The sequence below is a fragment of the Mchenga conophoros genome, linkage group LG17, assembly GCF_057382185.1.
Source record: "Mchenga conophoros isolate Kocher_MC1m ecotype Shallow Benthic linkage group LG17, M_conophoros_male_GT1.1, whole genome shotgun sequence".
NCBI lineage: Eukaryota > Metazoa > Chordata > Actinopteri > Cichliformes > Cichlidae > Mchenga > Mchenga conophoros.
In genome coordinates this window covers 32,629,984-32,642,012 of record NC_140542.1, presented here as the reverse complement: position 1 = coordinate 32,642,012, position 12,029 = coordinate 32,629,984, and the positions used below count along the sequence as shown (strand labels likewise).

At 39.1% G+C, this 12,029-nt stretch overlaps 1 protein-coding gene across 1 annotated transcript in view; it reads right to left on the bottom strand.

Annotated features, from left to right (window-relative positions):
• The window catches only part of gsap (gamma-secretase activating protein), a 56,236-nt gene that overhangs the window by 31,073 nt on the left and 13,134 nt on the right, over window positions 1-12,029 (bottom strand). Inside the window, exons 18-25 of the mRNA XM_085251983.1 lie at window positions 11,756-11,825; window positions 10,978-11,057; window positions 9,645-9,725; window positions 9,215-9,337; window positions 8,917-8,972; window positions 5,842-5,873; window positions 2,601-2,662; window positions 644-739 (exon numbers count right to left, since the gene is read on the bottom strand). Coding sequence (XP_085108109.1) covers window positions 644-739; window positions 2,601-2,662; window positions 5,842-5,873; window positions 8,917-8,972; window positions 9,215-9,337; window positions 9,645-9,725; window positions 10,978-11,057; window positions 11,756-11,825 — 600 coding nt within the window. The remainder of the gene's footprint in view (window positions 1-643; window positions 740-2,600; window positions 2,663-5,841; window positions 5,874-8,916; window positions 8,973-9,214; window positions 9,338-9,644; window positions 9,726-10,977; window positions 11,058-11,755; window positions 11,826-12,029) is intronic.

The window sequence follows — 12,029 nt, the reverse complement described above, 5'->3', positions numbered from 1 at the left end:
GCTTTCTAGTAAAGTGGCTTTTTTAGTAGCTTTACTTCCCTGAACTATATTTCTAACACTAGAAGCATTTCAGCTACTTCCAGTGGGAAGTAAACGGTATTTTGTAAAGCTAGTTCAAAGCAGTTTTTCCATCAGTGCCTGTTGAGCGCTGATCTCTTGACACGGTTCAATGTCTTTATAAACACACATCAGACACAATAGACAGTCCCATCAGTTGTTTCATGTAACTCCAAAAATCAACAGGTGTCTGCAGCGCACAAAGAAACACCAGAGAAAAAATTTAGTCACCCCCCCCCCCCCCCCCTTTTTTTTTAGAGTGGATTTATGGATTTAGCAAAGGGGTCTTTAGAGAGAAGTGATGGCTGCTGAGAGGACTGTAAGTGCGACCTGACAGCTTCTAGAGGGGTTTTCTAAAATGGATAGTCAAATATTTAGTTATAGTGAAAATTCTCTGACTTATACACTGTGTAATCTTTGCTGGGAGTGTGACGATACATCCCCCAAAAAAGGACAAAAGTGAAAAATCTTTTAAAAAAAAATAGATCCAAAAGGATATACAGAGCTCCTAGACCTCTCTCTCTCTCTCTCTCTCTCTCACACACACACGCACACACACACACACACAAACACAATGTGTACTAACCAGTTTGGCTACATAGCTGACAACCAGCGAGTCAATCTTTTTCTTCCCCAGTTGAGGAAGGTGTCTGCTGAGGTGTTCTCGAAGCTTGTCAACTGTCTGGGATGCAAAAAAAATACACAAATTAACTTCTGTGCATGTATGTGTGTGAGTGTGTGTGAGTGTGTGTGAGTGCCGTCAAGCGAAAGTTGGTGTGTTTTAAGCATACTTTGCAGTGCACTCAGCAGGGTCAAAATGAGTTCACCTCGAAAGCTTCCCTCAAATATGTTATGAAATTGATTTAAGCATGGAAAGGAAAGGAAAGGAAAGGAAAGGAAAGGAAAGGAAAGGAAAGGAAAGGGGTGAGCAGAGACGAAAAGAGTGAATGGCAAGAAAAGGAAAGAGATGGGCTAAAACATGTGAAAATGGAAGAAGAGATGGAGGGCAAAAGAGAGGAAGATAGCAAGACTGGGTCATTCTAAGAATAGCTAAAAGACTGCTTGCATCTCTACAAAACTCCATTAAATTGAAGCTATCTGCTCTTTGGAAACTATGCTGAGCACAGGGAAAACTAGGCGATATGAAATTGTCCATCAAACGATGTACTGTGGGGGGAAAAAAATGCAGGACAGGGACCTTAAGATGGCCCTTTTTTTAAAGTGTTGACTCATCTGAAGCAGAACGGGAACTTCACCTTAAAGATGACTATGGAGGACAATAATTGGTTGTCAGCATTTCACTATAGATTTTTGGTGGCCTGTATGTCAACCTACAGTGTAGGAAAAAAAAATACTACAAGGAGCTGTAAAATAAACAATCTGAGACTTTCACATGCATTTTACAATCAACTTGTTTTTTACTATACACCAGTATAGTTAGTGTTGGCAGGGGGATAACACATCTATTACACATCTGAACAGATCAGATGCAGATCAGGACGATACTGTTGACACATGCTTTACCAACTAAGCCTCTGCTGCAAATATACACTCATGGACCACTTAATTAGGTAAAGCTGTGGAATTTCTTGTTAATCTAAATGTCTAACCAGTTGATGCTACTGAAGTTGAACATTTAAGTGACAGTGGGATTGGCCTGTGTGAGGCTAATCCCACTGTCACTTAAAGTCACTGTAAACCCAAGAGATGGACCTACTGGGACCATCTCTTGGGTTTACAGAAAAAGTCCAAAAAAAAAAAAGCAGCAGTTCTCTAGATACTAGAGGTCAGAGAAGAATGGGCAGACTGCTTTGACCTCAAAATAAATAACTCAATTAAGTAATCAAGGCATGCAGAAGAGCACATCTTAATGGACAACAAGTCAAACCTTGAAGCAGATGGGCTACAGCAGCAGAAGACCACACCACTGTCGTCAAAGAACGGGAAATTTAGGTTATAATTTGCACAGGCTCACCAAAATTGGGCAATAACTGTAAAAATGTTTTCTGATCTGATGAGCCTCAAGTTCTTCTGCAAGGATTTAGTGCAAACAACAGGAAAGCATGGATCACTCCTCCCTTGTATAAGTGGTTCAGCCTGATGGCGGTGGTGTAACAGTGTGGTCTTATTTGATTTTAGAAATACACTCCTAAAACCTCATTAAAAGATCATGACGAACAAACCAAGGAAAAAGGATCTCCCCGAACTGTTTCCTCAAATTTAGAGACACACTTTTTTAACCCTCTCGAGGCAGGCGTTGCAGATTTGTAACAGTTAAAAACTAACAACCTGATTACCCCGCATACATATTTTATGAGTTTTTTTTACTCAGAAGTACCACTGCAGGACTTGGTTGTGCATTAGCAACAAAAAGTTTAATTTGAGCCTGAGAGGGTTAAATATCACCGTCTGCGTAGTAACATTAAGCTTCTTTTTGGTAGTAACTGAAACTCCCCAGCAAAAATACATCAAACGTACTTCTGGACATGAAGTCCACTTTATTTGTATGTCTGCGAAGATGCAGCTATTGACCGCTCACTCACCAGGCCTATGAATGCCCTCTGTTGATGATCCTCCTCCTGGAAAAGCGGCACCAGCTTCTTATCTAGAAGAGAGCAGGCAATAGTGAAACGTGTGCGCATAAAAGGGGCGTTTGAAGATAGCTTTGATGCTGAAGCGATGCCAAATTAATCAAGCGCAGGTAGGCACGTATGTGAGTCCTGGAACATCATTAAACAAGCCACCAGTAGAAATGTAAGAAACCAAAAAGTCTGATTTCTTCATGGCTTTTAAATTTATAATAAAAAAAGAAGCTGAATATAAGATATTAATAGATTCTTTTTGAGCATTTTTTGCTTTAAAAATAAATCCCAAACCTTTGGGGGTTAAGAAGCTGCAGTCCCGCCATGTGTGTGTGTGTGTGAGTGCGAGAGTATTTTGGCATGGTGAAGTTGTTTCATGTCAATCTCACAAAAGTGGACCACACTGCAGCTTTAGATGAATTATTACATGCGTGCATACACAAATACACACATCTTTTGATCCCTTTCACACATGCAAGAAGTGAACTTTTTGATGTTACAGCAAAAAATGTTTTTTACAGATGTGAAAAAAAAGTGCTTGCAATGCACAGCAAACCTGCAGACTGTGCTGCCAGGTTCAATGTACGCCTTTTATCAGTTCAAAGCAATCAGCTGTTTTACATGTAGGCCGTGACCCTGAATTGAATAAGTGGATGGTTTAGATGGGGTCCCATAATAAACTATACTGCTGACATAATCATCAACAATACTGACACTGGAAATTAATTCGTGAAGAGTCGTTTGAATTTAGTCTCTTTGGTTTTGCATCAGTTAGTGATCTCAATATATTCTTTTGTATTTTCTTCGAGATCATCAAATTTTAATATAACTTGATTAAATATAAAATGCCAATTTTAAATGATCTCATTTATTAAAGGAAAAAATCCAAATCCACCTAGACCTGTATGAAAAAGAACCCGACCCACATGGTGTTAAATTTTAACTTCGTGACTCTCCTGGCCAAAAATAATTCTTTAAAATTATAATGTTTTAATACTGATAGAAAGCTTGGAAAAATGAGCCACATATTATCATATGTGTGTATTTAATTTCTATAAATATTTGATATCATGACATCCCTGCTCACAAGGAAACTGTACGAGTCCAGCCAGATCAATACTGCCATCCCTTAAACCACACTTTAGCATGAATAGTTCAGTTTTACTGGATCTCAGTGCAGCATTTGACACAGTTGACCACAACATATTACTCAAACGACTGGAGAACTGGGCAGGTCTTTCAGGAACTGTACTAAACTGGTTCAAAACATACTTAGAAAACAGGAAATACTTTGTATCAATAGGTAACTTCACATCTGAGCACACAAGTATCGCATGTGGAGTTCCCCAAGGTTCCATCTTGGGACCCCCTCTGTTTAACATTTACATGCTTCCACTGGCACAGATTATAAAGAACAACAAAATAAACTATCACAGCTATGCAGATGACACACAAATATATATCACAATGTCACCAGGAGACCGAGGCCCTGTACAGGCTCTTGGTAAATGCATTGAGGAAATTAATGACTGGTTGTGCCACAATTTTCTCCAGCTAAACAAAAACAAAACTGAGGTAATAGTCTTTGGCGCCAAAGAAAAACGATTACAGGTCACCAGAGAACTTCAATCTATACACCTAAAAACCACAAACCAGGCGAGAAATTTGGGTGTAGTGATGGATGCAGACCTAAACTTAGAAAAACACATTAAGACAATAACAAAATCAGCTTACTATCACCTCAAGAATATATCAAGGATAAAAGATCTGATGTCTCAACAGGACGTGGTAAAACTAGTCCATGCATTCATCTTTAGTAGGCTTGATTACTGTAACAGCATCTTTACAGGTCTACCTAAAAAATCAGTCAGACAACTACAGCTCATTCAGAACTCTGCTGCTCGAGTCCTCACTAAGACCAAAAAAGTGGACCACATCAGTCCAGCTCTGAGGTCTTTACACTGGCTGCCTGTCCGTCAGAGGATAGACTTTAAAGTTCTGATGCTGGTCTATAAAGCTCTGAATGGTTTAGGACCAAAATACATCAGTGACCTCCTGACCCAGTATGAACCTTCCAGATCCCTCAGGTCATCTGGATCCGGTTTTTTATCAGTTCCCAGAGTCAGAACCAGACACGGAGAAGCTGCATTCAGCTTTTATGCTTCTTATATCTGGAACAAACTCCCAGAAAGCCTCAGATCAGCTGAAACACTCAGTTTATTTAAATCCAGGTTGAAGACTCACCTGTTCTCAGCTGCATTTAAATAAAGCACCAAATCCACACTTTTAAGCTTAAATTTCAAAACTAACATTTTAACTACTGATTTTATCTACTGTTTTTTTTTAAATCAATTTTAAATCATGCTTTTTATTTCTTTTTAATGTCTCTGTAAAGCACTTTGAATCACCTTGTTGTTGAATTGTGCTATATAAATAAACTTGCCTTGCCTTGAATCAGATAAAGAGAGGTAAACTGGAGAATAGTATCTGTGCACATAAATCTGCATCACTAATTCAATGCAATAAAATTTAAAAAAAAGTTTAAAACGTCTTCTATCAATGCAACAAAATCCAGCAGTCATGATCGCCCACATAACAGATTTAATAAAATACCAAATCATAAACTATTTACAGTGAAATTAGCTTCTTACAAGTATGCTATTATTTACACGTTAAAACAGGAACACAATCATATGTGTGTTTTAAAAATCAATCTGAGGGAGGATGTGGGTATATTATCCGTGTGTGTGTTTTTGTGTGGAGAACGTCCTGTGTTGTGTCTGACAGGTAACAGCTGCACTGGAGCTACGTGCGTCATACTGCATATGAGAGACACGTGACAAGGGAAAGAAAATAAGGGAGAAAGCGGGATATGCAAGTACCAAGCTCCTCAGTGTTATGTAATCATGTATAGCATTCTTTCTCTTGGCTTTTCTTTTTCTTTCTTTCTTTGCTTTTCTGCCTCCTTCGTCTCTGTCTCATTCCAAGATAAATTAGTGAGGTAGTTTTGTTTAGCCACACACTCCAGTGAGCGTGAATAGAGCCTCATAAGAATACACAAGCCCAAATATACTCACACACAGTATAGAGTTACATTATAAGTCTATGTTTGAGTATTTATTATGTCCATGCTGCAGTATGTCTGTGTACTTGTGTATGTTGTGGGTCTGTGTGCGACATCAGTGTGCTTATGCCATCTTACCAAGACTCCAGGTGTCCACCATTGATAGAACTCTACAAAATAAGAAGCAAAGCTTTTTGTGAAAACAATCCCTCAAGCCAGCATTATAATAAGAGTCTTACATTTTATGCTGTAAGCTGAGGAGGGAGTATAATTCTACATTTGCTGCAGTGTGCAGCAAAAACTATGAAAGCAAAAAGTTTGTAAGCAGGTTCCAGAGTTTTGCCTGGGGGAAGCTAATTATAAACCAAAAAGGTGTTTGGTTGGCTCTCTGAAACAAACAGAGCAGGCTTTTAAACTATGGTGCATGCAGGTATGTAGGTATGTGTCCACTTTCAGTCATCATCAAATGGTAAAGGGCTGTAGTTATGATTTCACTTTCTGGCTATGCAGACTTCTTTTATTCCTGCTAAGTGGTTACATTTGTGCCAAAAATAACTATAAAGCTTGGATGCTGTGTGCTTGAAGTTCGAAGCTTGAAGTTCAAAGAGAGGTTGATTAGTAAAAGAGTGGACATTATGATTGGTGAACTAAATGTTTTCTACAGCTGTCTCAGAACCGTATCGATCACACTATTACTGGTGTTACTTTCACACAGAGCAAAGCACCACATCAGTAACCCTCTGAACTGATTCATGAGTTCTGGCAGTAGGAAAAACAGAATAGACTAATTGAGTCTGTGTAACAAAGTCAACAGTGCGGTTGGATTTTGTTAAAACACAAGAGCCAAAAAGCTGAGTGTAAATTTTGCACCAGCTTGTATATCAACAGCCTAACCCCCAAATAGACACATCATCTAAAAACGATAAGCTAAGTTAGGACGTTCTGCCAACTTTTGTGTTTTTTTTTTAACGCTTTAACTTTGAAAGTGAATATATCAGGTTTATTATTCCATACTGAAATACAGCCCTGGGGTTTTCTAGTTTACTCTGACTTGGATTATAGCAACTAAACTTCTCACATCCAATTCTGAGAAGAGGCTCCCAAGGGGTCCTAAAAGTTACGAATGAAAAATCAGACACAACCCCAGTTCAGAAAATGTTGGGACACTATGTAACGTGCAAATAAAACAGAATGCAGTGATTTGCAAATCTCACAAACCCATATGTTATTCAGAAAAGGACGCGGGAAATATATATGAAATTGTTAAACTAAGAATATCAAATGTGGTACTGAAAAGAGTCAGTTGCAAGAACATTTTACAGCTAATTAGGTCAACTGGACAAAGTCAGATGATTGGGTATAACGAGAGCATCTTAGAGAGGCAGAGTTTATCAGAAGTGAAGATAGGCGGTGAAGCTCTGCCTATCAGCAAAAACCTGTGTTTACATCTTATGAAGCAATTTCAGAATAGCATTATTTAATGTAAAATTGCAAAAAACTCTGAATATCTCATTAGCTACAGTGCATAAATATTAAGATTCAGAGAATCTGTAGAAATCTCTGTACGAGCCAGATGCAGGTTAAAGCTCTATCATGCAAAGAAGAAGCCATACGTGAGCATGATCCAGAAACTCTGTTGTCTTCTTGGGGCCGAAGCTCATTTAAAATGAACTGAGGCAAACTGGTAAACTGATTTGAGGTCGGACAAATCGAAATTTAATTCGTCCTCAGCAATCAAGCAGAGAAGGACCATCCAGCTTGTTTTCAGCCCTCAGTTCAAAAGCCTGAATCTCTTATGGTATTATTTCTCATGGGGTATAATAGTGATATAGAATTGGCAGCTTGCACATCTGGAAATGCACCATCATGGTGAAATGTATATACATGTATTATAGTTACACATGCTCCCATCCAGTTAATTTTTCCCTTTTTTCAAGGAAGCCCTTGTATGTTTCAGCAAGACAATGTTAAACTACAACATACTACAACAGAATGGTTTACTAGTAATAGTTTCACCAGCTCATAAATGTGATAAAGAACACCCAGGACTGTTGAGCAGCTAGAATCCTCTATCAGATAAAAATGCGATAACATTCCTCTCCTAAAAGTCATGCAGCTGGTCCTCTCAGCTCTCAGATGTTTACAGGCTGTTGTTAAAAGAAGAGGGGATGCTACAGAGTGGTAAACATGGCACCGTCTCAACTGTTTTAAATTGTGTTCCTGCCATTAAATTCATGTTTCTTTTGTTGTTGTTTTTTATTTGTACATTTTGGTATGTTTTCTATGTTCTACTGTGAATAATTTGGAAATCATTGCATCCTGTTTTTAGTTACATTTTACTCACTGTCAACCATGCATGCATCATAAAACAGGAAGGTTTTCATTATCTGGCAAAGTATTCCAGAAGTTGGAAGTCCAATGTTTGTTGTACCTTTCTAAACAAAGGTACAACATGTTAATGTTAAGTGAGTAGATCAGTGAGGTACTTAGGAGTTTTACAGGCAAGTTATCTGCTTTCATAGTCTAATGTTAAAACAACGGGTTGTCGATGCAGGGATCTTGTCATGGAAAAAGATGCTGGGTGAGAGCACAACTCTGGCGGCAAAGGCTTAGCACAGACTGCTTGTCCTATTTAAGTGGGACACATTTGTGGGACTATAAATTAAGTCTTTAATAAATTAGGCCAGAGATCTGATAAGAGTGCAGTCTTTAGGGGTTGTGTTTGATTGGAACAAGTGGGCTTAGAGCTAACTGGCACTGAGCATTGATAGGGACCTAAATAAACATTGTTTGTTCAGGTCGAATAAGCAATTATACCAGCCACATCCTTGAAAGATGAGCGCATTTCAAGTTTTTTTTGTTTTTTTTGGCAATAACCTGGAGCTGTGTGCCAGTTTTTGTAGCTATTGTGACAAGTGCTGTAATTTGAGACAATTTCAAACTCGATTTTAACAACCAAGCACAGCTACCCCATCAGGCCAATCAGCCTATGCTTGTGAAAACTAAGGGCACAGTGCTTGAAAACATTCATTACAATGAAACCACTGTAAAATGTTGACCTGGGAGCACCTCATTAGAGATAAATGTGCCTAATTTCAGAACTCATTGTTAAAAACACTGGAACATAATGCAGAGGTGCCCCCCTCCTCTCGTTTCAGGACTGTGAGTCTGCAGCATATTTCTTAACAAATCTCATGTGGGAGGCAGACCTACTTCTTTGTGTTCTCCTCTATGTGATTCATCTGGCTGGAGGGTCTCCTCTCGGACCTCTGAAATAAACACCCATCATGAGAGACGCTGAAAATACGCTTCCATTGTTTCACAAAATACCCCACCGGTATTTTGACAAGGACGTGCACATTTTCTCACATGCATTCACACCCACACATCAAAGATCATGTTTGAACAGTTACCAGAGATCAGATGCATTTCATGTACATGCAGATACATGGGTGATTAACGGTCAATCAGTACATGGGATGTTTTGGCATGCACATACACCCACACTCACCATTTTGTCCCAGTCGGCCTGCATGTGTGAGGTTCTGTATCGGGGGTTGGGATCGGCATCGAGATATTTTGTCCTCTCTGTGTTCCACTGCAGCTCTGACCAGAAGCCCTGGAGACTCCTGGCCTGCTCACAGATGTACACAGAAGCAAGCGGCACCGCAACAGCGACAAAGCAAGGGCAAAACAATCGAGGATAATTACATCGGAGCGGTGCACGCTGTTTTACATATAAATGTATTATGGACATCTGCATTAATTTCAGTGATTTGTATTTGTATGGGTAATATTTAATGCAACACACAATCTCTCAATTTAATCGCTTTTTTAAAGTTTAGTTTTATTAAATGTTTCTCAAAACAAAACTGTGCTGCTCAATGTCATGTTGTTTCAAAATAACTCCAGGACTTCAAGTGTGAGAAATGTGTTATTACCTTCCCTTTGAAGGTAGATTCAGTTTGAATCTCTGTGGTACAAAACACACCAGGAACCTTCAGCAAACATTCTGGCACCTCCTAGAGCACAAATACAAAAAAAGTCTATGGCTCAAAAGCAAGTGCGTCCACTGCATTTAAATCAATACTAACAGTACTGTGCAAAAGTCTTGTGGCCGGTCAGTTATTTATATTTTGCTTCCAAGGGGCCAGGCCTGCTTGGAATTTTTAAAAGAGTGATCTTCTTTGGACATTAGGTGCATTTTCACTGATTTTCAGTCCATCATTTTCAGAGAAGTGGGTTTTTTTGTGTCCTAAAAAAGTTCAGGAAACCAGACAACGGCAGTAGATAGTATCTGAAAATCATGTCCTTAAGAACTCCATCCTATGTCACCCGAGACTTTACACGGTTCCAGTGAGATCCAAAGATCCAAAGAGGTCTGGCCCTTCAGTGGATCCATCTACTGTTTGCTGAAACCTCAACAGAAATGATCTCAGCTGACAAGAAGCCATTCTTAAGAAACGAAAACAAGGAGAAAAGGCTGAGGTATGCCAAATTACACAATCAGTGGAGAAAGCAGTGTAGATTAGAAATGCAGTGGAAACATTTCTTTCCCAAATCTTTATCAGTATGTACAGAGAAGGTCAGGAGAGAGGTACAACAGGGAGTGTCTATGATCATCTGTGAAACACAGTGGAAGCTCTGTTATGGTTTGAGGCCAGAGGTGTCAGGTATCATGTCAAAACTGATGGAATGATGAACACAATGTACCATCATCATTTTGATCCACCATGCAATACCTAGAAAACGTCTGATTGCCAACTCCATCATATTTCAGCATTGCAATGATCCCAAACACACTGCCAATACAGTAAATAATGTAATACCTGGGTAAAAAAACCCCACAATCACACACTATGGAACACTATCAGTCATGGATCGGCCTCACCAGAGCCCAGACCTCAGCATTACTGAAGTAGTGTGGATCATCTTGACTTGCAGAGAACCAAACAAAAGGTAGCAAACATCAAAGAAGAGCTTTGAATTTCCTTTACGAAGCCTGGAGAACTATTCCTGAGGACTAATTAAAGAAAATACAAGAAAGCTTGCCCAAGAGAGTTCAGGCTGTGTTGATGTTGACTTTCAAGCTTGTTAGATTTGTACAAACTGTGTTTTTACTGTTGACGTTTCAATAAATACCACAATACAAAGAAATTTGCAGAGGGGTAGAGGGTGCTGAAGATTTTGTATAGTACTGTACATTGAGTTGCCACTTTCAATTGCAAATGTCAAGGTATTGCTTGTACAAAGTTATGTATATATGTGTGGTACCTTCTTGTCGAATACAGAGGAGTAAGGCAGGATTTTATCCAAGCTGAGAGCCTTCTCGTAGCTTATTCTGTACAACGAGGCTGTGTGTGAGAGGCAGACAGACAGGCCATCAGAGACAGAACAGACAAACTCGCTTTTAAACATGTAGAGTGTTTTATCTAGGCATAGTTAGAAGGTAAATGAGGCACTTCAGCCCATGCCTCACCCCTATCAATAGGATATATGAGTGATGACAATGTACTAATGTATCCTTTATTAGGTCACAATTATTGTCTTCCTATACTATATGATAACACCTAAGTTAATATTATTTCTTAATACAACAGCAAGGTGAAATAGTTATTGCAGTGCCAATTAAATGCAAATGTATGCAGCCAGCTGCTTACAATCCAAGGCAGTCGTTGACTCTCTGGGTGATGTTTTAAATATGAAAATATCATCACATACTATTCCAAGGATTTCTTTACAGGGAATGCCAAATATGTTGTTAGTCAGCTTGGACTTAACCATATTTGCAGTAGTCTGTGCAAACTATGTGTCTGTGAGGTTTCAGAGAAGTCAAAACTATTTTCAAACTCTACATATCTGCGTGTGGCGCCACTGGCACCAAAGCCAAACAAAACTGATGAAACCATTCATCTTAGTGCAGATAAGATGCAAACAATCTACAGTCACAAACAGAAAGACACATAAAAAGGTAAGAGAGCAGTGAGACTCCAAAAGAAAGGAGAAGTGATACTCAGGAGAACTGTGTACTCATTCTCCAGCTGCCACTGACCTAAAATAAACTCCTGGATCTGATCAAAAGATTCAAAGGTGTTCACGTTGTCACACAGCCATTCAATAACCTAGAGACATGATAAAAACACAAGGAGACGATACCAGTAAAAGATTAGTTTCTAGTTCTGCTGTTCATGTATATTTCAACAGTGACCTCAAAAAGTGACAGGTAATTTTCTCCTATCCCCTAAAGGAATGGTTCAACATTTGTGAACAGTTAATTGATGGGAGTGATACCGGAAGTTAGCAGAGAGGTCGTTAGCTTCAAAAGT